Source organism: Watersipora subatra, chromosome 10, assembly GCF_963576615.1.
Source record: "Watersipora subatra chromosome 10, tzWatSuba1.1, whole genome shotgun sequence".
NCBI lineage: Eukaryota > Metazoa > Bryozoa > Gymnolaemata > Cheilostomatida > Watersiporidae > Watersipora > Watersipora subatra.
In genome coordinates this window covers 52,628,534-52,654,743 of record NC_088717.1, presented here as the reverse complement: position 1 = coordinate 52,654,743, position 26,210 = coordinate 52,628,534, and the positions used below count along the sequence as shown (strand labels likewise).

The 26,210-nt window shown below is 35.1% G+C and overlaps 1 protein-coding gene across 1 annotated transcript in view; it reads right to left on the bottom strand.

Annotated features, from left to right (window-relative positions):
- Positions 1–823: 823 nt before the first annotated feature.
- Positions 824–26,210, bottom strand: part of LOC137407202 (extracellular matrix protein 3-like) — a 98,869-nt gene continuing 73,482 nt past the window's right edge. Inside the window, exons 25-49 of the mRNA XM_068093804.1 lie at positions 25,984–26,202; positions 25,026–25,263; positions 24,167–24,403; positions 22,049–22,188; positions 21,098–21,259; positions 20,009–20,230; positions 18,889–19,082; positions 18,143–18,327; positions 17,202–17,447; positions 16,764–16,907; positions 15,791–15,973; positions 15,582–15,670; positions 14,480–14,671; positions 12,252–12,459; positions 11,199–11,363; positions 10,883–11,030; positions 9,348–9,582; positions 8,258–8,454; positions 7,576–7,813; positions 6,803–7,033; positions 5,288–5,392; positions 5,045–5,155; positions 3,826–3,972; positions 2,975–3,083; positions 824–1,551 (exon numbers count right to left, since the gene is read on the bottom strand). Of these exons, the coding sequence (XP_067949905.1) occupies positions 1,241–1,551; positions 2,975–3,083; positions 3,826–3,972; positions 5,045–5,155; positions 5,288–5,392; positions 6,803–7,033; positions 7,576–7,813; positions 8,258–8,454; positions 9,348–9,582; positions 10,883–11,030; positions 11,199–11,363; positions 12,252–12,459; positions 14,480–14,671; positions 15,582–15,670; positions 15,791–15,973; positions 16,764–16,907; positions 17,202–17,447; positions 18,143–18,327; positions 18,889–19,082; positions 20,009–20,230; positions 21,098–21,259; positions 22,049–22,188; positions 24,167–24,403; positions 25,026–25,263; positions 25,984–26,202 (4,656 nt within the window). The 3' untranslated portion in view covers positions 824–1,240. The remainder of the gene's footprint in view (positions 1,552–2,974; positions 3,084–3,825; positions 3,973–5,044; positions 5,156–5,287; positions 5,393–6,802; positions 7,034–7,575; positions 7,814–8,257; positions 8,455–9,347; positions 9,583–10,882; positions 11,031–11,198; positions 11,364–12,251; positions 12,460–14,479; positions 14,672–15,581; positions 15,671–15,790; positions 15,974–16,763; positions 16,908–17,201; positions 17,448–18,142; positions 18,328–18,888; positions 19,083–20,008; positions 20,231–21,097; positions 21,260–22,048; positions 22,189–24,166; positions 24,404–25,025; positions 25,264–25,983; positions 26,203–26,210) is intronic.

The following is a 26,210-nucleotide window of genomic DNA, read 5'->3' as shown; positions in this document are numbered from 1 at the left end:
TACTGCTATATTGTATTTTTAAGGAAATAAAAAGATGTAAATAATACATATCGGCTGTGAGATGAATACAACTTAATGAACAACTGACCTTACGTCAAACGCGAGGTCCTGGGCTGGAGTGAAGGTAAAACCATTGGCTGTGCCAATCAGAGCCAAGCTGACAAACAAGAGAAAAATTCTACAAGAAACGATAAACACAGCCTACAGCTACCCATTTAAAGTCATTAATTCAAGTTATCTAATAGAAGAAGAACTAGGCCAGTACAGTAGACATTTCTACAACATAAATAATCCATTTAAAGCACATTTACAAATTGTAATTGTAAATGTCACATGTAAATTGCCTAATCCAATCCGAGATAGTCTCAAACACCCCTCTGACCATTCAAATAGGAAAAACTAAACCCAACTTTTTAATTTAATGACGGTACAGTAGCTCTGGTATTATAGGTTTGTATCCCCAACTTTTATTTTTTCCATCACTTTCACTTAGTTTAGGGCTCAGGGTTACAATAATTTTACATCAAGTTAACCTGCCTTTTGATGTAGCGATTACCAGATTTTTTCCGTTTACAGAAAATTTTGAAAGTTGACAGCTTACATTAATATCTACAGGTCGACCTGATCTCCTCAAGGTCTGACATCATCAAAAATTGTCTTGCCTTCTCAAAACATTTTTTGCTCAAATGTCTGTGTTTTTGTAGAACATTGTAAAAAATTGTTAAACTGTCTTCTGCATAAACATTCACCATTCTCTTGTAAATCTCACTGGGTTTATACTATTCAGCTAACGAAAGTTTCAGAAACAGTTTTATGCATTTCTTCGTGTGGCACATTGTATTTTCTAGAAGCTTTATCACAATCATACTATAAATGCAAACGTAGTGTGACATAACATTACCAATGTTAAGTTATATAAATAAATTGTAAGATTACATAAATGGTTTATATATACATGGCCGTAAAAAACAATATGGCAATCACCTGAGATACGCTTGTTTTATCAGCAGTAAAAATTACAGCAGGCACGGATCACAGTTCAATAGTGTTTATGAATAGGCTACACAGATCAAATCAATTATTACTTTATATAAAAGGTGCATCTATTCTATACATCAAGAAAAAATTTCCTGAAATAAATTATTGTGCAAAGTACACTTAAAAATCATAAAACAATCTCTGGGGTTGGACATAGCTGTAAAAATTGTAAAAAGCACCAATTTCAAGGTGTCAAATGCAATTAGACATCACTGTTAGATACGGTGGCATCCATTCGTACGACACCGCTGTCTTCTGTCACTACCATAACTTCTCCTTCTGCAACTGTCTTGTCTTCAGCCTCAGCACGGTTTTTTCGTTGTTTCAATATTTTGGCAGCTACCACGGAGATGGCTGTCACAACTGCGATAAGCAGTGTAGCGACAGTACAAATGGCTGCTATCCATGTATACATAGGAGTTTCTTTAACTTCTCCAGTCTTTATAGGTGTAGATGGTTCCGCTTCACTCAAGTACAAAAAAGCCATGTTAGTTCCTTTTCCAAGTCCTACTCCTGCAAAATACCAAACAAATTGAGAATTGTCATCTCACAGAACTCATCGATACTGAACTTTTGGGACGTATGTCAAAAAGCCTAAGAGACAATCAGAATGCACCATGAGTGACTTTCTCACCGCGTTTTGAGGAAGGGTGTCTAGCAATAATCAAGCCCGTGCTCGTTACTGTCAGATACGAGGGGAGTACAAGTGTGTTACCAGAGTATCTGAAAACTGACCATTGAAAATTGGCATACTGGCTATTGATTACCGCCGTACTGAGCATTGGTTATTGGTCAGACTGGAACATAGAAAACAGCGAGTTTAGGCCAGTTTACATATAGAAAGCGCTTTGAGTTAATAAAGTAACAGTTTTTTACATATCTGTTGAACTGTCATGTAATTTCTATCTTGCAAATATTACCTGAAGATCTAAACGTAACTGTGATATAAAAGTTTTAATGTATTTTATATTTAGAAAATGAAATACATACATATCAGCTTGTAGCCATTAAAAGATTTTTGGCAAAGTGTAAGCTTGAAGGCTTTAAAATGTCATGTGCTTTTGTGTTTTCAACATTATGTATCTTCGGTACATTTAATATCCCAGTTTTACTTGAAATACTACGATGCTAATTAGGTGGCAAAAACTTTAACAAGAGCTGATATTAAATTTCAACTGAGCTGCAGATAATTGTTTTTGTACCATAAATATTGAAATCAGTGGGCTGACATGCAATGCTTTGCTTCTTTTTAACGATGTAACATTGATCATGAACTCTTGTTTTCAGGAATGATTGATAACAGAAAAATGCATGCAGGGTTCCGCAAAACTTCATTACAGCTTGAAAAGGAAAAAGTAATACTAATTTTTGTTCAAGAGGCAAGCACAACTTAGCATCAGCCATAAGACTAGCCTATATTAGTGGTAGCCAATAAACTCGGTTCACACGATTTACAAGATCAAAATTTCACGCCTTCAAGATGTTTTATGTACTAATGACAATAATCTTCAGAAAGTTTTGTACTAATCTTGTACTAATATTGTTCGCTTAATATGCAGCTGACTGCCTTGTCAATGTTTTAAAGTATTATGTGTAGAACAATACTGCTTACACTTTAAATGAAAAGTCGGTGACGGGTGATGTATGCAGGGGATCGCTGAAGCTCTGGCTACATTGATGTCGGAGGTAGCAGAAGTAGCAGAGAGTTACAAAAATTATAAAACAATGTGGGCATAGTGCCCTGTGAGTATATAGGTAGCAAGAAGTGAACAAAAGTCGCTTCACCAGCTCTTGAGAACTCAGCAATCAAAAAGGAGGTCTTACACCGATATACAACATAGGGGCAAATAAGTTGTTAGTTCTAAAGCTTGGTATAGTTTTGACCTGCCATCTACGCTAAACAAACAGCCTTTAAAATAATCTGCTGTCATCATACCTGATAGGTCGCTGACAGAGGCCCGTCGATACCGCCTCATTAGCTTGAGTGGGTCGGTAAGAGCGTCTACGTCATAGATAACATGAACAAACCACTTTCTGCCAAGTGCCTACAATGAGAGAGAAACCAGTTGATATTTAAAAACACTTTGTTTATTGCAGTTTACTTGAATATGGGCATAAAAATTAAGATTTTGGTTAAGTAACCTGTTTGGACAAATAATATCAATCAGATGAAGTGATAGAATTTTGGCTCAAAAGATTCATTCATTCAAAATTTTTATTCGTTAACCTATCAAATAGCGTCTTTCTACTAGCTCTATACGTAAAAGCGTCGCCTATAAACTGTTCGCCATAACATGTCAACTGTTGAGTGTCATCAAGAAGTGTCATTGGAAAAGTTTTATTGAGAAGTGTCAACGAGAGGTTTCATTGAGAAGTGTCATTGAGAAGTGTCATCGACAAGTTACTCATGAGAAGTATCATTTGAGAAGTGTCATTTAGAAGTGACAGTCATATATGTCAGTTAGTGAATGGTAGCCATGAATTAACAACTTTAACGTTTATGCATTGTGGCTTCTATAAAAATGTATGAAGTATCAGTCTTCTAGTATCTAACATTAAGCATCAATAATCTATGAACCGTTGGCTATAAAGTGTTATTTTGCGAGCAGTAGTTTATAATTAATTAGTTCTAAATCACTGCCTATATGAAGCTACCATATTGTGTCACCTTAGAAATACTATAATATATATAAGGTATGAAATGTCATCTTTAAAACAGAATTAATAGGGTACCAGCTATCAATTGTCAATTATAATGCGGAGTACAATTTAACAAAGGCAACATACTGAATTGAGAGGCTTGCTGTCAAACATAAATCCATCAGTTCCAGGCATGTTATATATTTGCTTCCCTCGATTGTCCTGAGCGGCAAACTTGGCATTGAAAGGCACACCATTTAACTCCTTTGTCACTAGTTCTGGTGAGTCTTTATCCTGCAGTCATATTTCATCAATAAAACAATCACTATAGCACAGCGTATGCTCAAGTAGGAGAAAGTACGATCTACATTTTAGAAATTTCTTAGCGGAGGGAATTTATGAGATGTCACTTTTGGTGGATGATTAATTATCTATAGTGCACTTAGTCTATTTGAGGTATTTACCTTTACCTGCAAATGTATACAATGTACACTATAAGTGAGAACATCTATAATACCTATATAATACTTATATAACATTCATAATAATGTACAGTCATACTTGGATGTACGAGCTTAATGAGTTCTGGTACTACAAAAAACCGCCTAAAAACATTACTACAATAGAAAAACATATTTTTTAATTATTGTAATTGAACGTCTATTCTCACAAAATAATAAGTATCTACATGTATATAGTAGTTATGATCTGCAATGAAATGTAACATTATGTACAGTACTGTATAGAGCTCTTACCCTAGAGATAGACATACATGTAGTTGCTAACAGTGTTGTGAGAGAAAGCACACTAGACTTTTGCGACACTGCATAACATTACATAAACTTTGAATTTAACTCAAATTAATATAGCTTATTTAACATGCACTGAAAAGTAAGGGTTAGGTTAATTTTCGCTAAATTTTGGTTTTGTTTTCGTCTTAATTTTTTATTACCCATTTCGGGCTTAACATTTTGCTTTGTTTTACTATAATGTTTAGCCGACCTTTTTAAAACTTTTCAAGCTGATTCGACGAGAAAGATCAGATGCTGTTCTTGAAAACAGCCTCTTGCATACTTGGTCATTTAGTGGCCACCGAGAACCAGCTAGCTCATTTCTGATATCTCAAGGCAGAAACTTGGACAATATCTTATTTGTATTTTGATTTTTCGAGTGTTGGGGCACTCGTACATCAAGGTATGACTGTATAGTCATGTGATAAGAACTTGTTGTTAACCATATAATTTATGATTCGCAACTGCTCCAAGACTTGAGCAGTACAGAAAATAGCAGTTCAAATCTTAAGGTCTGTCAATTAGCTCCAGTTTTTCAACACAGTTTAGGTTTTTAACATAATCAATTTTCTTACCAATATTTTATATTGAGCCTGCAGGCTTCCAGATTCAGCAGCGCAGCCATATTTCTTTGAGTCTGGCTTGTATTTTGGTACGAACCCATCTTTACCAGAGCAGACAAAAACCTGTCAGGAGTAGAGTAATATGCTGCATTGGCTCTCAGCAGGTATTTGAATATATCATAGATACAAATACATAAGTGCATGTTGCTGCATTTAAGTTGATTTTATTACAATAACTAACTTAAAACGACTCACCTTGTCCACTAGAACATCAGACACATAATCTGTTTCTTGTAAATGACGTGTGTCAACTCTGCCATAAATCTTCTCTCCACTATGAAATGCTACATCAGACAGATCCTGTAAAAAATCCATAAGCCATCCCTTATTAATTTCTTTCATTAACTAACTGATTTAAAATGCTGAAAAGCTGATGTTCTTTGAACCCAAAATATTTTTCGTTAGACATTTACTTTGCGAGTAAAAACAGGCTTTTTACATTGTATAATCAAAAAGCTGACAAAATCACAATGTGGTGACAATTCTACATACGAGCATGCTGTAAGTTGTATCAAATTAGAAACTGAATTAGAAAGCCACTGCAATGCTCATAAATGAGTGAATTAAATTAGTGAGTGCGGTTATGGCATGCATGCCGAGTAGAAATAAATTTCTATGACTACTAATGAGGATACTAGTGCACTCCAGTCACTACACTGTTGTTAGTAAGGTTGTGTGTCATCTACAAACACTATAAGCCTTTAGATGTGTATATCTACACTCACCTTGCGCTCTTTTAGCTAGAAAGAAGTTTGTAAAAGCTCAATCATTCAGTTTTAAAAAGCAGGCAAACGTGTCACTCAAATGGTTGTGTCAAGTGAAAGCTAGTGGATGTTTTAGACACTCGTAGTTAGGTGCTAGGGTTGTAACATTACTGATTTAAACTAGTAAAATATTCTTTTATCGACAAACAGTGAACAGTTAAATACAATCAGCTCTATACACTGATCTAGTGCTGTCAGTGAGCTCTATACATTGATCTAGTGCTGTCAGTGAGCCCTATACACTGATCTAATGCTGTCAGTGAGCTCTATACATTGATCTAGTGCTGTCAGTGAGCCCTATACATTGATCTAGTGCTGTCAGTGAGCCCTATACATTGATCTAGTGCTGTCAGTGAGCCCTATACATTGATCTTGTGCTTTTGTTTGCAGAATACTTATTCTTCATTAAATAGAACATGAAAACGATTAGTTGATGTTTGTGGACAAGTACATCCTTTTACTTTACACTTTGTTTCAAATAATCACGTACAATGGTCAACATATGGACAGCAAACTCTTTTATGTCTTCACTATAGAAAGTATACATTCAATAATTTTTGATGAAGCTCCCCAGTTATATGAGCCTAAGCTAAATAAGCTTGTAAGTCGATAGGCCAAGCAAAATATTGGATGGTATAGAACTTTAAGATACAGAGAGGCCATGAGTTATCGCCTTAGTCTGTGTATGCAAAAGTACATTAGCAATAGGTATTTTCAGTCATGAAAAGTGCTTGAGGTTGCTGTTTGTACAAGTGTGTTTGTTTCTAAAGGCGTTGCTAACATACTACCAAATTGAGTGTTGCAGTTTGATCATTTAATTGTATTGTTCTAATCATTTAGCGTTTTTTAAATGCTTTTGCCAAGCTAGTTTATTTCAAGTTAAAAAACGGCAGCTAATAGGCAAGTATCCAGACTTCGTAAGGAGACACTTTTAAAAGTTTCTCACCTCTCCAGTCCTGTTGTTAGTTAGCCAGGACCGCCTGTTGCGAGTTAGAGTTAGCTCAGAGTTGAGGCTAAAAACTTCAGAAACTGGATCTGACACCTGCTGAAGCTCAATGTCAAGCTGGAAAGTAAGGGAACTTTGAGGTTGACAATCCGCCCTTCGAGAGTAAGCTACATCATTGGCAACAGTGCAGGGTATAAGAGTTACCAAGTAGCTTCCTGTATAGTCTTGTACCTGTGCAAAAGAGGTCGAAATAAAGCTAGCTAGAAAGATGATTACGCAAAAATGGTTGATACTTAATAAAATCAAAATAAAACAACTTATAAACTCTCCCTCCTGTTTGACATTAGTAAACATGTCAATATCAATCAATTGCTGCACTGAGAATATTTAAAGTGTAAAAATAAGTGATCATTTCGTTTATCAGATGAAACGAATTTTTTGTATCCTGCTAATAAAACTTTCATTATGCATTAGCTGTTACAATAATCATTCACTAATAGATTAATTGCTCTTTCGTTTTAAGACGAAGAAGCCCCATCCCGCCCCTTCTTAAAAGGTTTACAAGTTAAAGACTTTGAAAAAGCTAAAGAATGAGATTTCTTGACATCAACTAGAAACATTCCAAAAGCTATTGACTGTCTAAAGTGATCCTTATATTATGACAAGTTTGACCTGTCAAAAATCAAATCTGAACTTCCCTAAATACTAACTTCCCAGAATGCTCTAACAGTCTAACAACTCCAGCTGGTGGAAAACCAGAAAACACAACTTACTGCACTGTCAGACACGAACTGCCACATTTGCTTAGGGTTGTCAAAAGTTCTGTCGGACTTAGTGAGTGTGAGGTCAAAGGTCAACTGAAGATGGTCGTGCGAAGTCACTGTAGACTGAGCTGAGCCCTTCTTGAGTACAAACATTCCGTAAAACTCAGTTTCAGTCTGAAATTCTACTGCTAAATGGCCTCGTTCTTGAATCTTTACCGAGTGCAGATACAGTCTGCCAGAAATATCCCTAGAAATAGTGAAGAGCAAAGAATTTGAGTCTACTTTGGTGTAGTATTTGACCAATAAAGAGTATATAGTAACATGTATTTAGATACTGCAGAGACAAAAGACTTCAACACCACCAGCGAAAATTGCACGCACAAGCACGTTTTCACTAATCGAAAGTAATGCAGAAGAGTGATCAAAAAAGTGTTTGTATATTTATGTGTACATTATCGCATCTATAGTTTATTACCATCTGCTTACATAAAAAAACATTAACCCTCCAACCATTTTTGGAGGGTTTTGCAAACCTACAAGTCACTTATCAAATTAATTAAAATCATCAAACAGAAACATTCAGGTGAGGTTTTCAATAAATTCCTATTTTTAAATAAACTTATGAATGTTTATATAGTTTTAATAATTGGAACAAACTGGAAGATTATAATTCTAATAATAGTGTGCCAACCTGTTCTGGCTGTCATCAGCTTGCACATTAGATATGCCGCGATTAGACAACAGCTGGGTGTCATAAACAAATGTCACTCTTTGGTTGCTGCTAAGGTCGTAGTGAAGCCACCCTCCAGGGGCAGATGGTGAGTGGAACACGTATGAAACGTAGATAGGTATGAGCAGAGACAAGTAGGATTTTGTGAGGTCTTGCACCTGTATGTGATATTTTAAAAAGGATGTTAGAGACGCCGACAGCAAAACCAACAGGTGTCTCTGACGAAACAGCAGGCAAGATAGGTAACTGACAAAGTTTGACATCAACAATACAACAATTAGAATGCTTTTTGTCACAATTAAGTACTAATTGTCTGCAACACTTTTAAGAGGCTTTATGTTGAAAAATAAAAAGATCGATCATGACTGCTTAAATAGAAACATCTGTGAGTCATATACAATGAAACCTCGGTTTATGATCTCAATGTATGAAATTTTTTAACATCAGTTGTAAAGTTAGAGCAAATATTCACCATACAAATAATTTGTAACACACAATATTTTAACCTTTTTAAAACATCACGGCTCTGTAAGAAAAAGCAAAAGAGCTGATGAAAATTAGACATACTGTAGAATGTGAAAAAACTGAAAAACCATAAATTAACCTAATTTAAACCATGCTAGAGTAAGTTAGAGTAAGCTACATAGCTCATTTCTTTCCAGCAGTCTATGTCTATCAAATTCCAGCAGCAGAATAGAAAATTGATGTTCTGATAATCATACACTTCCTGTCACATGTTTCTTGAGTAAAGTAAAAAATAAAAGTCCTTTTTTAATTAATGCTTATTAATTTAGTTGCTAAACACAATGTATGCCTTTAAATTTAGTGTTCTGCATAAGTGTTATAAAATACATTTGTTTTAACTCTTTAATTATATAAAATATATAGCTATTAAGACTTTAGAAGGAAGTAAACAAAATACAATGTATTATTATAGAGATATGTTCTTAAACACGCGATAATTTTGATACATGAAGAAATTATTGGAAAAATTTAACTTTGTATTTTGAAGTTGGACTCAGGAGTTTTCTATTCATAAACAAGGTCTCACCTGTCCATTCGTCTCTACGCTAGCTCCACACGTGTTGACCAGCTCATGCATCTTAAACAAACCATCAAACTCCCAGACACAGTTCTCAAGATCCAAGTTGCTGTAGAACCTCACAGCTGACTCTCCACGAATCGTTCGGTCATGCTGATACGGTAAGAATGCTTCGTCAGCTCTTTTGTTTTCTCTCCAGCCGATGTTTAAGGTATTCTCTATACCTCGCACCAGGTTGGAGCATCTGAAATCGTAAATCGTAGTTCAGACCTGAGAAAAATTTGCTGATACTTCATAATATTGCTATAGGAATAATTTTCCTATAAATATTAAGTCTTTTGAAACAATTTCCATCATTGCACACCAAAGTGCAACCAAGCGTATCTGTTGACCTTAGCAGATTAAAAATTCGCTGTCCCAACTAGCAAGACTAGGTTGCCAAGGCTTTGATTGGATTTGCATGACCTTACATGACCTTGTATGACCCTGATAGTCGTGTGTGACCCAAACACAGTAACACTTTGAGCGGAAAAGAGTCAGCCTACAATGACCCTACATAATAACAATGGAAGGGGTTGCAAATAAACAAACTACATGTCGAAACTTGTTGAAGTAGGGATTTATTTCCCCATGTTGAGCCGCACCTACGCTTCATATTTTAAAAAAATTAATAAATCCGCTAAACTTCTTTAAAGGTTGAAGTAATAGCAACATGTTTGTTTTGTCTGTAGAGCTTAAAGCCTGTAGACCAGAGTGGTATACAGTCAAGCCTCAACATATTTAATTGACCTATTTCATTTTTGTTGCTTTTTAAAACCATTAAATTTTGGAACAAAGGTGATTATAAGAATGAGATTTATTTCATTGAATTCACTTTCCAGATTAAAAATTTAATGATAAATGTTTCAGGCAACTATATACATTATTAAAGCAAATGCATTATATTAAATTGCAAAAAACTAAATGTAAATAATCAAATTATATAAACGAAGCCCAACTAAAATGTAAACAGTAGTAAATAAGAAGTAGTTTTTATTAGTGATTTACTGTAGAGACAGGATAATAAAAAAGAAGGTTCAACAATGCATAGGTTCCGAGATAGAGAAGGCAATAAAGCTATGAGGTATAAGTTACTATAACTTGCATTAGGTCTACTTTAAACTGCTTTATCTGATATATATCTTTGTCAATTATACAGTGTTTGTGTTTATTTTTTAATTTTATGTTCTAATTCATTTTAAAAAAACTTCAGATGCCATATAATAGAAAGAAATATTGGTCTTTGGTCAAATACTTGGTCCACTTTTATGTTATATCAAAAGTTCATACAGCAAGATGAAGTCTAGGTTTAACTGTAGCATAAGACGTTATCACCAATATTTTTTTCGGTAAATATTTTAATAAAAACTAAAGTCACTCTGTACAAAAGGTCTACAGGCAACTCGTAAAATAGCGGATAGCTAAGGAGGATTGCATGACTTAACCTGAGAATAAAACCTGAAAATTCAGGCACAAACTATATCTAACATCTGCCTAAAACCAACCTGTGCAGCCCGACTCTAGCAGCGGACGGAGAAAGCATGTACTCAAAGTTAGTTAACTGCTCCGTAGAGATTGTCGGCAGCATTCCATCCCTATGAGGTATCGAGACTGAGAGCTTCAAATGGTCAGCATACTTCTTATGATCTGAGCCTAAAAAAATAATTACTTTAGACACGGTGGAAAAAATCAATTTTTGTCTAAACTAAAAGTTGTCAACACACGCAATTTGGAGTTGTCACCCATTTGTTTGTCTTCAGTATACCAAAAGAAATATCTACTGGGATGTTAAAAAGATCATGTAGTGAGATAGAAGCTTACCTAGATATTTAATCTTGGTGAGGTAAGGTTCACCACCAGAGAAGCCTGCTCTCTGCGGTTTGCATATTCCTTCAGAGATGCTAACCGTTACGATTGGACTCTCTCTTTCTAGACCTTGGTTGGTTGAGCTGCTACTAGCTGTAGCCATGCACTGGACACGAGAACCTGTTTAAAAAGAGCTCAAACTTAAATTTTCAGCGTCGTCACTCTAGTCCTATAGGCACAAAATTGGTCTAAGCGAAAAGCAATACAGCATACACTAGTCGCCTGAGATAATGAAAAGAGAGGTTATTGCTAAAACATACATATCCTAATAATGAAAGGCAGAGCATATAAAGCCATTTAAAATTTCAAATGCACTGATGGTAAGTTTCTTTGGAGACTTCAAATAAGGTAATGTATTCATAATCAAATTACATATCTGGGTAAAACTGTCAAAATAAAGGTACTAGTTGTATTTGGGAAGTTATATTTAAAGAAGAAATTGTGAATAGGTTCTAGTACTTTTAACAAAGTACAGCAGTTTATTAAAACCATTGAAAAATCTTGTGTTTCTCAGGAAACCTGAGCCTACAAATAATAACATTTTTTTATGAAACTATTGATGCGCATAAACATGGCATAAGTGAAAAAGGCCAATGCCAACCTTGACAGGTGAGGATCGAACAGGCCATTCAGGTGGCAGTAATCAGCTAAGCAGATGTGTTGTGACCAGTCCAGACAAATGGGCGGTCATGAGGCTGACAGTCGAGTAGTTATAATAGTATGCAGAAGGATGATGGTGATAAGGCTAGGCAGATAGTTCCGAGATCAGGCTAGACAAGCAGGTGATGATCAAGATAGGCGGGAAGACCGTGACTAGACCAGACAGGTGAGTGCTCATGCCAAGCAAGTGAGTGGATAATGATCAGGGTAGGTGAGCGAGTATTAGTCAAGCTAAGCAGGTGATTGTAACCAAACTAAGAAACTAATTGATGATATAATGATAGTGAGTTCGAGCTTCAATAAACAAGAATACTTTTTAACTACAGTACTGGTAGTAGATATTTATACCTGGACCAAAATATATACTCTCTAGGGTGCGCCACTGAGTCGTAGATATAAAAGTGTTACTGGTCGCTGTCTGCATATCCATTGCTTGACCATCCCGCCCTACAGGCTCTCCAACCTTCCACCTGTATTGAGTTAGAGAGTTGTCTATCCCTTCACTGTCACATACCATCTTAGTGCGGCTGTACTCAGGATGTCTCTCATCACACGGCTACATAAGACAGCACCGTTAAGATATCTACCACAGTGTAAGAGGAAGAATATTACTGATTCATCAAATTGTGCTTAATCAAAGTAAAAAACCTATTAGACCACGCTTATTCTAGCAAACTGGAATGTTTTGGCATAAATCTTCACTGGTTAAGTTTGTTCAAGGAAACCAATATCGATCTAAACTCAATTGTTAAATTTCTTGATCGACTAACCCCCAAGACTAAAATAGCGAGAAAATACATTGATGTACTTGTAAGGTGGGACTGTTAAAAAGTGTTACTTAACCAAACACACAAAATATAAAAATAAAAGTTGGAAACATAGTCTTAATTGCGTCAGCTGAAAGTTACAATGTGTTTTGTATGCACGTACATGTAGAGGAAGTAAAAAAAAGAAACAAATAATTGTATACTTATTAGCTCTTCAAAAAACCAATTCGACGATATCCATTCTATTTGTAATGCCTCCAATCTTTATAGTTTGTTATTTGTTTTGGATATTTACTAAACCAGCAATGAAAGTGTAAGAGCCGCAGTGAAAGCTTAGATCACAGGTGTCAAACACATGGCCCGCGGGCCACATGTGGCCCGCCACCTCATTTTATGTGGCCCGCGAGGGCTTAATTACTCATTCGCACGAGACTCATCTCCCGTATTTATAACGTTGCTAGGCACACCAACGCGAGTTATCTTGCCTCTAAAATTTATCTATTCCTTGTGTTATTATTTTTACATTACATAAGAATAATTTTGATTAGTCAGAAACTTTTTTTCTGGCCAATCAAACAAACGTACATATATATCTCAATGATCTCTCTGGCAAAAGTTATAACTAAATTACTACGCCCATTGCGACATCTAACTGAACCGAAAATCATCGCTGTCGCTTTAAAATTTATAGTTCGCGATCAATTTTTTTCAACTCCAGAAGTAAATATGCGGATTCAGAAAGGGTAAGACAGTGAAAGACTGCATAAATCAAGTTGAAACATTATTTTTAATGTTTCAAAGTTTTTACTAACTTTTAATTTTGTCAATTTGAATCGTTACACTCGAATAAAAATGAACTTTTTAGGCTGTCAACCGTGGTCAGACGAAAGTTATCATTCAATCTCGATAGCTGAAGTCTGAAAAGTCAAGAACAGAGTTACTGAACATAATGTTATTGTTTGAAACATCTTTATGATAGTTTATTTGAGTTATATTGGGATGTAGATTTGCTATGCTTTGAAGATAATACTCGCGAGGAAAAATTCGAAATTATAGTGTCGTGATTTTCATGTTCATGACTAACTGTACATGTATAAATAATATTCATAACTTTGTATTGTATGTAATAAATTACTAATTTTAGTCAAACACTGTATATTTTGTAATTTCTTCGGTGCAAGTCTAACTTTGTTTCAGCAAATAGCAAATAATTTTTTGATTTTTTGCTGCTTACATATTGATTTTGTGTTGCTGCTGTTGCAATTATTTAGTGTTTGCAGATTTAATGTGTGTATGCCAACAAATTCATGTTCTTAGCAGCTCACAATTTTTGATTTTACTGAAAGTATGCCCATGTTGATGGGTATTGTGTAACTTTTCTGATTTTTTTTCGAAAACAAGTGTTCTGCATGTTTTGCTGTGCAACTGTTCTGTTTGCAACTTTAAGTAATAAAGTCAGAGTTATTTAATATCAAAGACTAGTTTAAGTTATTTTATATTAATCGATTACATTTCATTACAATTATAAATTACATCTGGCCCTTTGAGGACAGCCATTACACTGATGTGGCCCTCGGTGAAAATGAGTTTGACACCCCTGGCTTAGATGATAAAACGTTGTGTTCAACGCAGGGTCAGCCCTGGCAATTTGCCAGCACGCTTACACCTTTGTATTTCACATTGGACATGTTCATCTGTACTATTGTATTTCACCACAGTTATATTGTGTCATTTGTTTACATTGCAGCTAAAAATGATTTTCAAAATTTGACCTTTAGCAATAGAGTTCAGATTAATAGAGAGGCTTACAGTGATGCATATGAGAGGGTATCCATTAATTGGGTCTCCAGCAGTCTGAGGATTGTCATAGTCTTTGAGGGAAACAACAATTGGGTCAACAGGAAACACTAATCCTTCCACACTGTTCTCATCAGTTATGTAGACTGAGCAACGATTGATTCCTAATGTAGCAACTCCGTTAGAATCAGAAGACAGAAGAACCTAGAAAGATATTGTGTTGTCCAAGCTTGGCTGTGAAGGATTTTCTGATTGAGTTAATAGAGTAGCCAACAGTTAGTAGTTTTTAGCTAAAGACCTATGTAGGTAAAGTAACTTTTAGTAAATAGCTTAACAATTCAAGCAGTAGCTGTAGGATATCATTGGCTAAAGAGTAATCTAAAACATAAAACTAAAAATATGTTGCAAGAGCAGCTGGGAGTTGTCTACTTTTATCTTTCAAATAAGCCTCAATCATTGTACATAAAATTATATGCACATAGAATCATATCCACAGTTACAGAAGGAAACTGAGAGCTAATATGCATGACTATTAGAGTTGTGTATGTTAAATTTCATTAAATATTTTATTATAAATAATAAGTACAATTATATTTATATTATGTTTAATCCAATATGATTATATTATTTTGTATCAAAACAATTATATTGTATAATTATAATACATTAAGTTTGTATTATATTTTATAACGTATATTTGATTTTAACTAAATGTTCATTTTATTATACCTGGCCATCAAAGCTGTGTGTGTCAATTCTAATTATTTATTATATTATAAATTATAAAATAGTTAAATTTATATTATATAATAATATGATAATATAATTTTACGTTAATATAATTATATTACATAATTATAATGTAATATGTTTATATTATATTTGTAAATTATATTTAAATTCAATTATAAATGTAATTATAGTTATATTTTGTTGTTAATATAATTTTCATTCTATAAACATTGATTTTTGCCAAAAAAAATTTAAATATATAACTCCTTAGTTATAATCCTTCATCTATCGTAATCTCTCAAAGTGTTACAAGTAGCAAGAGTTAAAATTCCATTTACATTTACAGAGCTGTCAGGTACTGCATATATAATATATTACTTACAAAGAATGTTTCTCTTAGCTCTGGTTCTCCATCGTGCAGTATCTGTATATCTATAGAGCGCTCCCTTACACCGGTCCCGAACTCTAGCTCTAAAATGATTTAACAATTATTAGCTATAATTCTTTTTTACATAGAACAAATATTTAGTACACTTTTGAAGATCATGAAACATAAAAGGTTGTTAAACTGATTTCTGGGAGTTTTATAACCTTGAGTTTTGTCAATGTAATCAGAGGAGCTCTTTGCCGACCCTTCCTTTGTGTATACTGTCACGATAGAGGCACGACTAAGATCCCCTTGTCGGTGTACTGTCACTTTGGCATAGGAACTGGCAGTGTCAGACGTAGGCTCCGATGCATAGATGTGGGTCTCACTGAACCCGAGCGTTGGTTCTAGCAAGAAAAAAGAGTGCATAGCATACAATAGTTATACATCTATTCTTGATACATTTCTATGTATCTATATACTATCAGCGGCTGAGTAAAATTGTCTAACATGTTGCATATTGAGGCAAGATGTATGGACTAGGCAGCAGCTATTAACAGCGAAACACAAAGAGTCTAAATTGAGAAAAGCTGCTAAAATGTAAAAAAACACTAGTAATGATACAACTTAAAATAAATATTTCAGTTTAAAAATCTACATTGAGCCAAAATCCCAGCTTATTATTTTTACATTTTGCCATTATATGAATACTTTTATAATAAAGCTGCAATTATTACCACGATATAAGCGGTTTTATACAAAAACTTATAGAACTTATATAAAGATACCAAAAACTCTAAAAGTGTTGAATACAAATTAGGCCTAACAGTTAACAAGAGAGAATAATGATGGTGTAACTCAAAAGTAAAATCTCAAGTTCAGTTTTGAAAGATCTAAAGTTGTGGATAAAAATTTGCCATCTGGCAATGGCTGCTTGGGGTTATGTGAATGTATAAGGCTAGGTCGATCAAAATAGAAAATGATTTTGAGAGCAACTAATATCTATAATTTGATATGAGAGTATGAAGGTGTCAACCAGTTAATGTCAGCATTAAAATCTGTTCCAACTTCTAAGATCTGAGCCACTCTCAACGAAGGCAGTAGAAATGGAGAGATTAAAACATCCTGCCACCATTTCTAAGTATTCATTGATAGTTACGTATTATTGGCTGTTTACTAGCCAACACTAGTACTCACTGTCTTCACTATCAGTAATGGTTACGGTTGCTGTGTGTACGTCCTCAGCATTGTCATCAGTTAAGATACTCAAGTCTAGGGTCTCCTCACCTTCATAAATGCTGTCATTTATCAAGGTTAAGTTTACGGTTTTTTCTTTCTCTCCTGTAAATGGAGCACATGATGTTTGAGAACATTTTTGGGTCCAAATAAACAACTTTACACGGTTCTTCAAATAAATAGGAATCATTGCTATTGTTTATAAATCAAACATGAAAAGTGGTATGCAAGTGTTCAACATTATGGTACAACAAAAATTGAAACTCTTGCTCAAAAAATTGAAGATGTAAGCAAATAAATAAAATCTAGGCAAACCAAAGGCCTTCTTAAAATACATTCACAGAAGGAAAGCTTGTCAAAACTCTTTGGTTGGAATCCGATCGCAACACAGTTGCTCACCTGAATAAAATGTGACAGCGGATAATGGTGATGCAAAACTTCTAGCGATGAAGTCAAGGCCTGCAATCGCGCTGCCTGAAGTGGTAACACAGCGGATAGTCTGGGTGGTTGATGCGTCCCCGTATCTGGCCACTGTTAGACTCAAGGTACCATTTGTCTCTCCAACTGTGTAGCGTGTCTGAATGAATGCAAATGTAGGCACATCCAGTTCATCGTTGATGGTGATAATTGTTGAGTTTGGATGAGCTGTAATCAGGGTCAAAATAACAACCTTAGTCAATTGTATGGATCAGTTTCGAAATGCTGCAAAATGTTTCAATTAGTGTGACTAGTTGTTATAACTAGTTAGCTGGTTGAAAAAGCAACAGCTAAACTTTTTATGTCATTAATGAAGCCAAGCAATTTTCTTTCTAGAAACTGTTGTCAATGTGAAAAGGTATTTTATATAGACTTATTGAGGTGTGAGGTAAATGGAGTAGGAGTGAGCTCATAGCTTATCGTAGTAATATGCATTTAGTTCACTCTGTTGACACGTTCAGTAGTTTTTATATTATGTACTATTTGTACTCTGTACACTCAAGTGAAAAATATCCTGACTGGCATTACAAGGATGGTATAGTGAACATTGTATACAAAATTGCTAGCTGTTTTGGAAAATATAATTTAAGCAGTAGCTCTATGTAAAGGCAATAACACCATTTTATGTTTCAACAGGGATCGTTGTAGAGTAACTGGCATTAACTAAATTTTATAATAGACATAAGATGCTCTCTCGATTTATATTTCATACATTTATTAAAAACATGTTAATATGTTTATGGTACATTTAGGTTAATGAAAATGAGACAAAAACTGTGATTCACCAATTTTGATATCCACTGATGAACTTATACGTTCCAGCCAGTTAGTTGGTGCAGCGGAGCCGACTAAACAAAACTTACACAGCATTGCATTGTCAGGTATTCGCAGAGTCAACCGGAATGTTTCTGCTCCTTCAACCATGGGCATGCTTCTGTCATCGAGTATCACCACGTCTACCTGCTTGCTCATTTCTCCAGGACTAAATACTAATGTAGTGCTGACTGGTATATAGTCTGTCATTGGTTCGGCATTATCCACTCTGCGCCTGTAATGATATGAATACTTTTTTTTTAATATCAATTAATGAGAGGAGAGCTTACTCAAATTTTAGTATATCTTATCAGAAAGTATAGATATTTTCTAGAATTTGTGATTGTTTTTTATGTTTGAGGTGATCTGACTGCCACGATGTTTCAAGATTAAAATTGACAAAACTTGATCACAGTTAAAATGCTCAGACCAAGTGAAAGTGTGATTATGACATCTATAGTCGCAAAGAGACAGAAAGAAAAGAGATGTGGAATGCTGCAATTTGAACGCAATAGCCGATATCAACTATAACAATGATATCAACTAGTGATGTCATTTCGAACGTATTTTTCTTCTGTGTGTTATAATCGTAATCAAATTTTGTTAATTTTAATCTAGAAACAACCTGGCAGTCAGATCACCTCAAACATCAAAAACAATCACAAATGATAGAAAAATACTGATACTTTCTGATACAATCTACTAAAATTTCAAGTAAGTTCATCTTTAAGCTCAATTTACAGAATATACTGCTGATAAAACAATAACTTTGAGACAGGATGTCATTTACCATTACCTTGTGGAGATGAGAAGCACCTGAGACTGTTGCGTAATGTCCCCTCCCTTTCTCTCTATCGTCACAGTCACACTGCCCTCACCTTCGGTTACTTCATATCGAGACGTCTCAAAACTGATTCTCGGTTGATCAGCCATGTCTGCCAGTATTGTTACCATAGCCTCTCGTGGTTCACCTATCAGACCTCCTTCTACCTACAGTTTGTGCCGATGAGACTAGTAATAATATTGGAAATAGTGAAGGAAAAGGAATATTAACAGTCTTAGCCTATATTGAGTATGTCAAACAAACCCAATTATGTAAGTATAGTGAAATATATCTTGAGTTAATAGGGATTCTACTGTATATATACAAATGTGTTCAGGAGGCTTAGCTGAAACATCACTATACCATAATAAAAGTTAATTCTATTAAATATGATGTAAAAATAATTTATTCTTCGAATCATCAATTTTACAAAGAAATAGAATAGACATATGTAAAACTCTAGATAAGTGAATGACGACTACATTTAAAAGCCTAACTCAGAAAAGTAAGACAACTTCAAAGTGAAAGATTTATGCTTTTCTTATTCTTATAAGTGGAAAACTATTAATATAATTGTTAACTCAAGCGTAATTGTCATGCTAATCATTGTGATAATTCTATAACAAACGCCAATTAGATTTGCTAAAATCTTATGCCGCATATTTATTCAGAAACTATTATTTCTTACAAAAGAGAATGAGCTAGCAATCATTCTTTGTTTGTCCAAATGTCTAATCATTGGTCCCACCAAAATTTTTTTAGCCATCAGTTTAAAGTTTGAGTTTAGCTTTAAATAAATCAGATCTAAACGATGTCTAAGGTCTATGGTCTAAGACCAACTTTGGTGACAACAAAAAGTATTTAGAACTCTATGTGAATGTTTCACAAACCCAAAAGCACAAATGACCCTCGCAAGCAAGATGCTTGCACATGTGAGCATGTACCAGTACACATACCTGAATATGATACACATACATGTACATGTATGTGCATCATGTGCATGTACAAACAATACTAGCAGTAAAGCGAGAGTCATACATGTAAACTTTACAAAAAATAGTCTCCAAAACATTCTTGCTTGCTATTCGTATACCTTCTCAATGGTGACGTTGAAATGCTCTGCAGGTTCAACATATGTGTCATCAACTATGTCAACATAGCAGTAGGCCTCCTCTTGGTCAGCGGCAAATCTCACAGCACTAGATCTTAGAATGAAGTCTGTATAAAGGGCGGGGTGATCTGTGCCCCGTGTCGTACCCTCCTTGAAGTTACATACAGCTACGACTTCAGTACTCGGATCTCCCATTCTTCTCATCTGTAGAATAAAAAAGTATCAACTTTTTACTAAACATAAAATGTTAGGGTTTTATTTTTATGTCTTTTATTCACTTCTCGGAGCAATCCCTTGACGATTGAGTATGGTGTCTGCTTAGCATACCGCAAGTGGAAGCGGTGTGCATGTTTTTAAGAACAATGTTGCAGAAACAATGGCTCTGTTATCATGGCTGAATATGTCTGAGCCCACTGGCAAGGAAACCTTGACAACCGGAGGCATACCCAGTTGCAGAAAGTAAATAAGGTTGGATGACATTCTGGCCATCACTAGCGCCTTTTTTTGAAACTTCAAGCCTGACCTTTATTTTGAAGATCAGGAATTCTAAAGCACTAAGTCATGGCTGCTCCCTTTATTGACTATTTATTTGAGACTTATTAACAGCAGAAATTGAGTAGTTTTCAAGTCTCAAGAATTTCAAAAAGTCTCAAATTTTTCAATTTCAAAAATCTAAATACTACATTCCGATGATAAAAGTCAGAAACACATTTGACAAACTAGACTGACTATCAAACAGCTCTTCCAAGCTTGTATGTTTCATGCTCATTCCTAAAATATTTTCAGTAACTTGCGATGCTTGAGAAAGATTGTAAAGGTAAGCACCTTAAGTGACAAAACAAGCTGAATTAGAGTCAAAAACTAGAATGATCAACATCTCTTCTATCTACCATGCTTGAAAATATGTTTGGGACGTGCAGCAAGGTACACTTAGCAAATCATAAAAACAAGGCTTACATGAGTAGCTAAAGTCAAAAAGAATTTATACCGGACTGACATCAATTTTTAGGAAAGGAAACTGCATGGATCGCTGGCATCTAATAGACATAAAAATGCCTTGACAACTGCTACCTTTATTGCACCCCGCCCAATATCTTCCTCCATTTCTAGACCATCTCCAAGGTCTAACGTTATGACGGGCTGGTCTTCTTGGTCATTAATGGTAAGAGTTGTCCATTCATGTGGCTCCAATACTGTGCCCACAGGGTCAGACAACTGCAGAGTAACCATCTCCTACCATAGAGACAATTACCAGTCAAATAATTGATGATTTACACATATACAATGTAAGTATCAGGATTGAGATAAACGGATTCACAAAGCATAAGTAAAACAAGCTTTAAAATCATAGAAATATTTACCACACAAGCATTGTTTTAGTGAACTGTGTTTTAGTGAACTGTGGTAAAAGAGCCACTATTCTATGTATGCCCTAGTCAATAGACTAGAATAAACTAGACAATCATAATAGTGATAACAATAAAAAGTCTAACGACTCTTTACTATTTAGTGCATTCCGTAAGCTGCCATAAATTCTAGTAAAATCTGTAAGCTGCTTGAAAATTTTATAATAGAATTGCAGTAACATACCAATAATTAACTAGGTCATTGAAAAGTTTTGGACAAGATTGGCCTACTTCTGTACATGAGGCAATTTTAACAATTGTTCTTTCTGCTTAGTGGATCAATTTTTTATTCTTTGTATATTAATGTGAATAGTTATAATGTATAATGTAAAACGTTTTTAAAAATTAAAATAAATCAAACTTTTTGCATTGGGTTAAATATTTTAAACTGCATATGCATTTGTCTGGTAAGAGTAAATACCCTAAACATTAAAAGCTAAAAGTGTTATAAACTTTCCTGAGCATAAAATTGTAAGCTCATACATTTGAACAATGCTTAATTTTATAGTATTTTTAATATAAAATGGCAACAAACCCAAACTGAGGGACCTACAACTGTCTACTAATCTGTTTTAGTACTTCTGGTATTGTGAGTAGTTTTTCACTAACTACAAACCTTGTCTTCATACTTTGGGTCATTGAAGAGCGGCAGCTGCCATATTTTTTCCGCTTCTCCAGGGTTGAACTGGACTTGCTTGGCGTAGTCATCGGAGTAATCTTCTCCTGACATAGTAGTAATATCCTGCACGTTGATGCCTACAACAAACATAATCTGTACACCATTCCCAACATGATTTTATGGACTGTCTGGACTATCACCACTAACTAAATGAACACATGTCAATTGTGTATGTGCGTCTAATCCTTATCAAACATAGTTTCCATCAGCCATGAATTAATCATTTGATCTCTCAAGTTTATTTGTGCTCCATGTGTTTATATTGTGTTTGTCAACGATTCTGATCTACGGCGGTTTCGTGATGGCGGCGATTAATCGTTTGTTTTTGAACTTTTAAAAGCTTGTAATCACATTTCCACATATTTTGCACCTACAACACAGCAGAGTAAGACATGGTGAATCTCTTAATACCAAATAACTGTAATGTGAATTTGTTGCAAGTCAACCTTTAAAGTCTGAATATGAGGAGGTGAGGGAGCCGAATGCTTAGAAGAGCATCAAATTATTGGTTAGTAGTTAGTTGAGTTTCATTAGACACCAAAGACAACACATGGGATATGAGACCTGTTCATTAATAAGACTAAGGCCTGGTTCAGACCAATGTCATATGTAGGGCGTGTGATGGCACTCGAGGTGCTGCGCTCTGCTATGCAAACTTATGCAAGTGGGCGATTGATATGACCCAAAAAGCTATAAAACCACAGGATGACGAAGTTAAATATTGCACGCACTCTGCACGAGCGTTGTCCTGCGCTTTCGTGCACAGTTGTGGGTTCGCTACGCTAAGATTGATGTGAACCGAGTGTGCCGCGTAATTTCAGGCTTTTATGTAGTTTGGTCCCTCCACCGCAAAAGAGATGAGTCATGAACTTTGTTAGTATACTAACAGTGCACGGTTTTTGTTTTCATGTGTTTGTTGTAGTTATTATATCCTGTGAAAATATGGAGGATTTTGCCACTGTTGATGAAATGCAATTTATTGTATGCAATATAATCTCATAAATGAAAGACAATCAATTATCCTATTTTATTACTCACATACTCTGTATATATCAACACACATCGATATTTTAATATTTACAGCCTGTTACATAATGTCTGCAGATAGATGCACTTCTCATAGTCACTAGTCAGTCATATTACTTTTCATAGTTGATCAAGAATTGTCATTTATAATAATGTCCTGCTTATGACTAATAATTTATAGATAATTTATAAACAATTTATAAATAAATCATAATTTATTTATAGGTTTATTATCAGGAAAATTGATAAATAAAAGGAAATTATATTAGTAATATAAGTTCCTTTTATTTAATCTTTGTAACCACAGGAAAGCACGGTTCATCTTCTTTTGACTGTTGCAAAGCATGATCTTTTATAAATTGAAATGGTAGATGCCAGTAATGATGTCAAATTATTTCTCGAAACTGACCAAAATGCAACTCGTTCGAAATCATGTTCTCTTTGCAAATTACTGTATCGCAAATAATCGTGGACACCACTGCTTGTGCAAATTGAAACGCTTGATTGATTATCCAAAAATATAGGTCTGAACCAGGTATAATAACACGGGTGTTCTATGGTAATCTAGATGTTCTTTATTAGTCAAATGAGTGTAGCTTAAAATCTAGTCATTCTTAAATTTGTTACTTGACCTTTGCTGCGTTAATATTTGTTCTGAGTCATAGGAAGTAAAATACCAGTTTAAGGATGGTTCTGTAGAGGTGTCTGGATGAACACTGACTGTCGCTAATTATGACAACACAATTTCTGAGACTCCAATGATTAAGTTATGAGTTGTTCAGAAAAAGGCGGTGTTCAGCTCAGCAATTTTATCTCATTCAACTATGATTTATGCCAAAATATTTTTTTCTAACGCTACAAAACGAGCAAACAGCAGAGCTCACAAAACGTAAAGTGTGATTTCAAAGGATGTTGATCATGAGACAAGTTATCAGACAAGTTAAAGTCAAACAAAGTTATTTTAGCGATAATTTCTCAGCCATATTGTTAAATCAGTAATAATCATTCATCAAAGTAAAAGTTACTCACTGACAAATGCAGGGTTGACGAGTGAACCTCGGCGCTGTATGGTAACATTAGCATATCTCTGTGTCTCATTCACTTCTATTGTTGCAAACTTGAAACTGGTGTATGACCAGGTGAGAGTAAAGACTGTCGATGGAATGTCGTTACCGCCAGGGTCTTGAACTCGGAAAGTAAAATGGTCGCTAGTGTCATCAGCTCCTCTGTTTAGTTTATAGCTAATCATAGAGTTATCCACATCCACTAAAATGTAGCTATTAAAGTTAGCCAAAGCAACTGTAAAAATTATTTGTTCTTGAACTTTCAGAGGCAATTCATTTACCTAATATGTCATCGTGGTTTCACTATCTAATTTCTTAAGAATATGCTAGCGTTTTCACCTGATCAGATGGTACTACATTTTAATACAGGAAGCAAAAGGAAGTCTGCATTTTGGATAATCAGAACACAAAAATTTGGTGTTTACAATAAAGCAGCAAAAGTTGCAATTAACGGAGTTTCTTTGATGTTGTCTTTAATAGTACACAAGTTTCGTATGCTGCCATTTTAAACAACCTAAACCAACTCAGTCATTCATCGATCAATGTATTTGTGGGTTCAACTGATGGTTATAAACCGCAAGTCAAGCTACAATCACGTTATGCAAAGCAAATACCAAAAATTATATGTCAATTTTACTGAAACAACATTCTGAAAATATTACTTTTGGATGCTTGTTAGAATAATTAAGTTTGAACTTTCTGGCTGTCTAGCAGAAGGTATAGTAGAAGATTGTAAAAGTTGCTGAGAGTGTCAATCAAGATTACTAGCCATTGTTTAAGCTACATGTATATGTGGTTTGAGCAGCCGACTAAAGTTATCTCACCTTGCGTCCACATGCTGGTGGTTGCACCTCCCTTGAGAAGTTGCCCTACCGAAGGGCTGTCTATAACCCAGTACATTAGAAATTCGCTAGCAGTATCTTTATCTGTGACCCTGAGGTTTCTTGAGGTTAAAGTGAAAAACAAAGCGTCTGATCCATCTAAACGTTGAAGACTTGTGGCCGGGCGATTAATAATTAATTGAGGAACGCTGTCGTCTACAGCAGCAATCTGTATGCGAACCTAAAATACCACGGCATGTCAAATGTTGAAGGCAGAAAAGCATAGTAAGTTTCTGACATATTTTATTGATGCGATGAAGTTTGACATTAGCTAACTGTCTGCAGTCTAACTCACTATACATTTTGCAGATGCACACTCTTTAAGTGTCCTGCATGCTGATTGGTTAATACTACAAGTAAGCTACAAAGCAAGGTTGTTGCGATCTTTATTGAACGGGTGCAAGCACAAATTGGCTATACAACTTAACAAGCACTAGCTCCTTTTGCCATTCAAAGACTGCGTTTGGGTTAAGACTAGCCGAACGACCGGCGTTCCACGAGCATTAAAAAACAGTTTATAAATAGTGGCAGGTAATGTAGTTGCCTGCTACATGCCATTAGCCTGGCACATTGCCAATGACTAATTTGAGTAAGTTATTATCTATATTGCTAAATTTCTAACTAGAGCTATGAGAGCAAGCTTTAGTGATGTTGTGACGCAGAGTGCTACGCATATTTTAACCTAATAACGACTCATATCGCCTATTGAATTCATTGCATCTTACGTAGCTCAATTGATTAGATTATCGACTGGTGAACCAGGAGGTTTCGAGAAGAAATCTAGCAAAAAGCGAATCTTTCATTCCTAGATAGCTAATAGCTATAGCTAGACACACCGAATGACAGATGTTGAAATTTACATATATTAATAAGTATAGCTATGATTAAGATAGAATCTTACTAATTGTGAGCGCTTGGTACTGCTGGTCATGTTAGGATATACATAGAAACGGCTGTGAGTCCCATCAGTGACCTTAACCTTGAAACTATCCTCTACTATCTGCCCGTCAGAAGCCTCAGGACCAGTGTGAACGTAAGTAATCCTCCCATTTTCAAGATCATTTTGAGTGAAGCGAGATACTTCGGCTCCAGAGCGTTGAACCGATCCAAACAGTGGTGCCTAATATG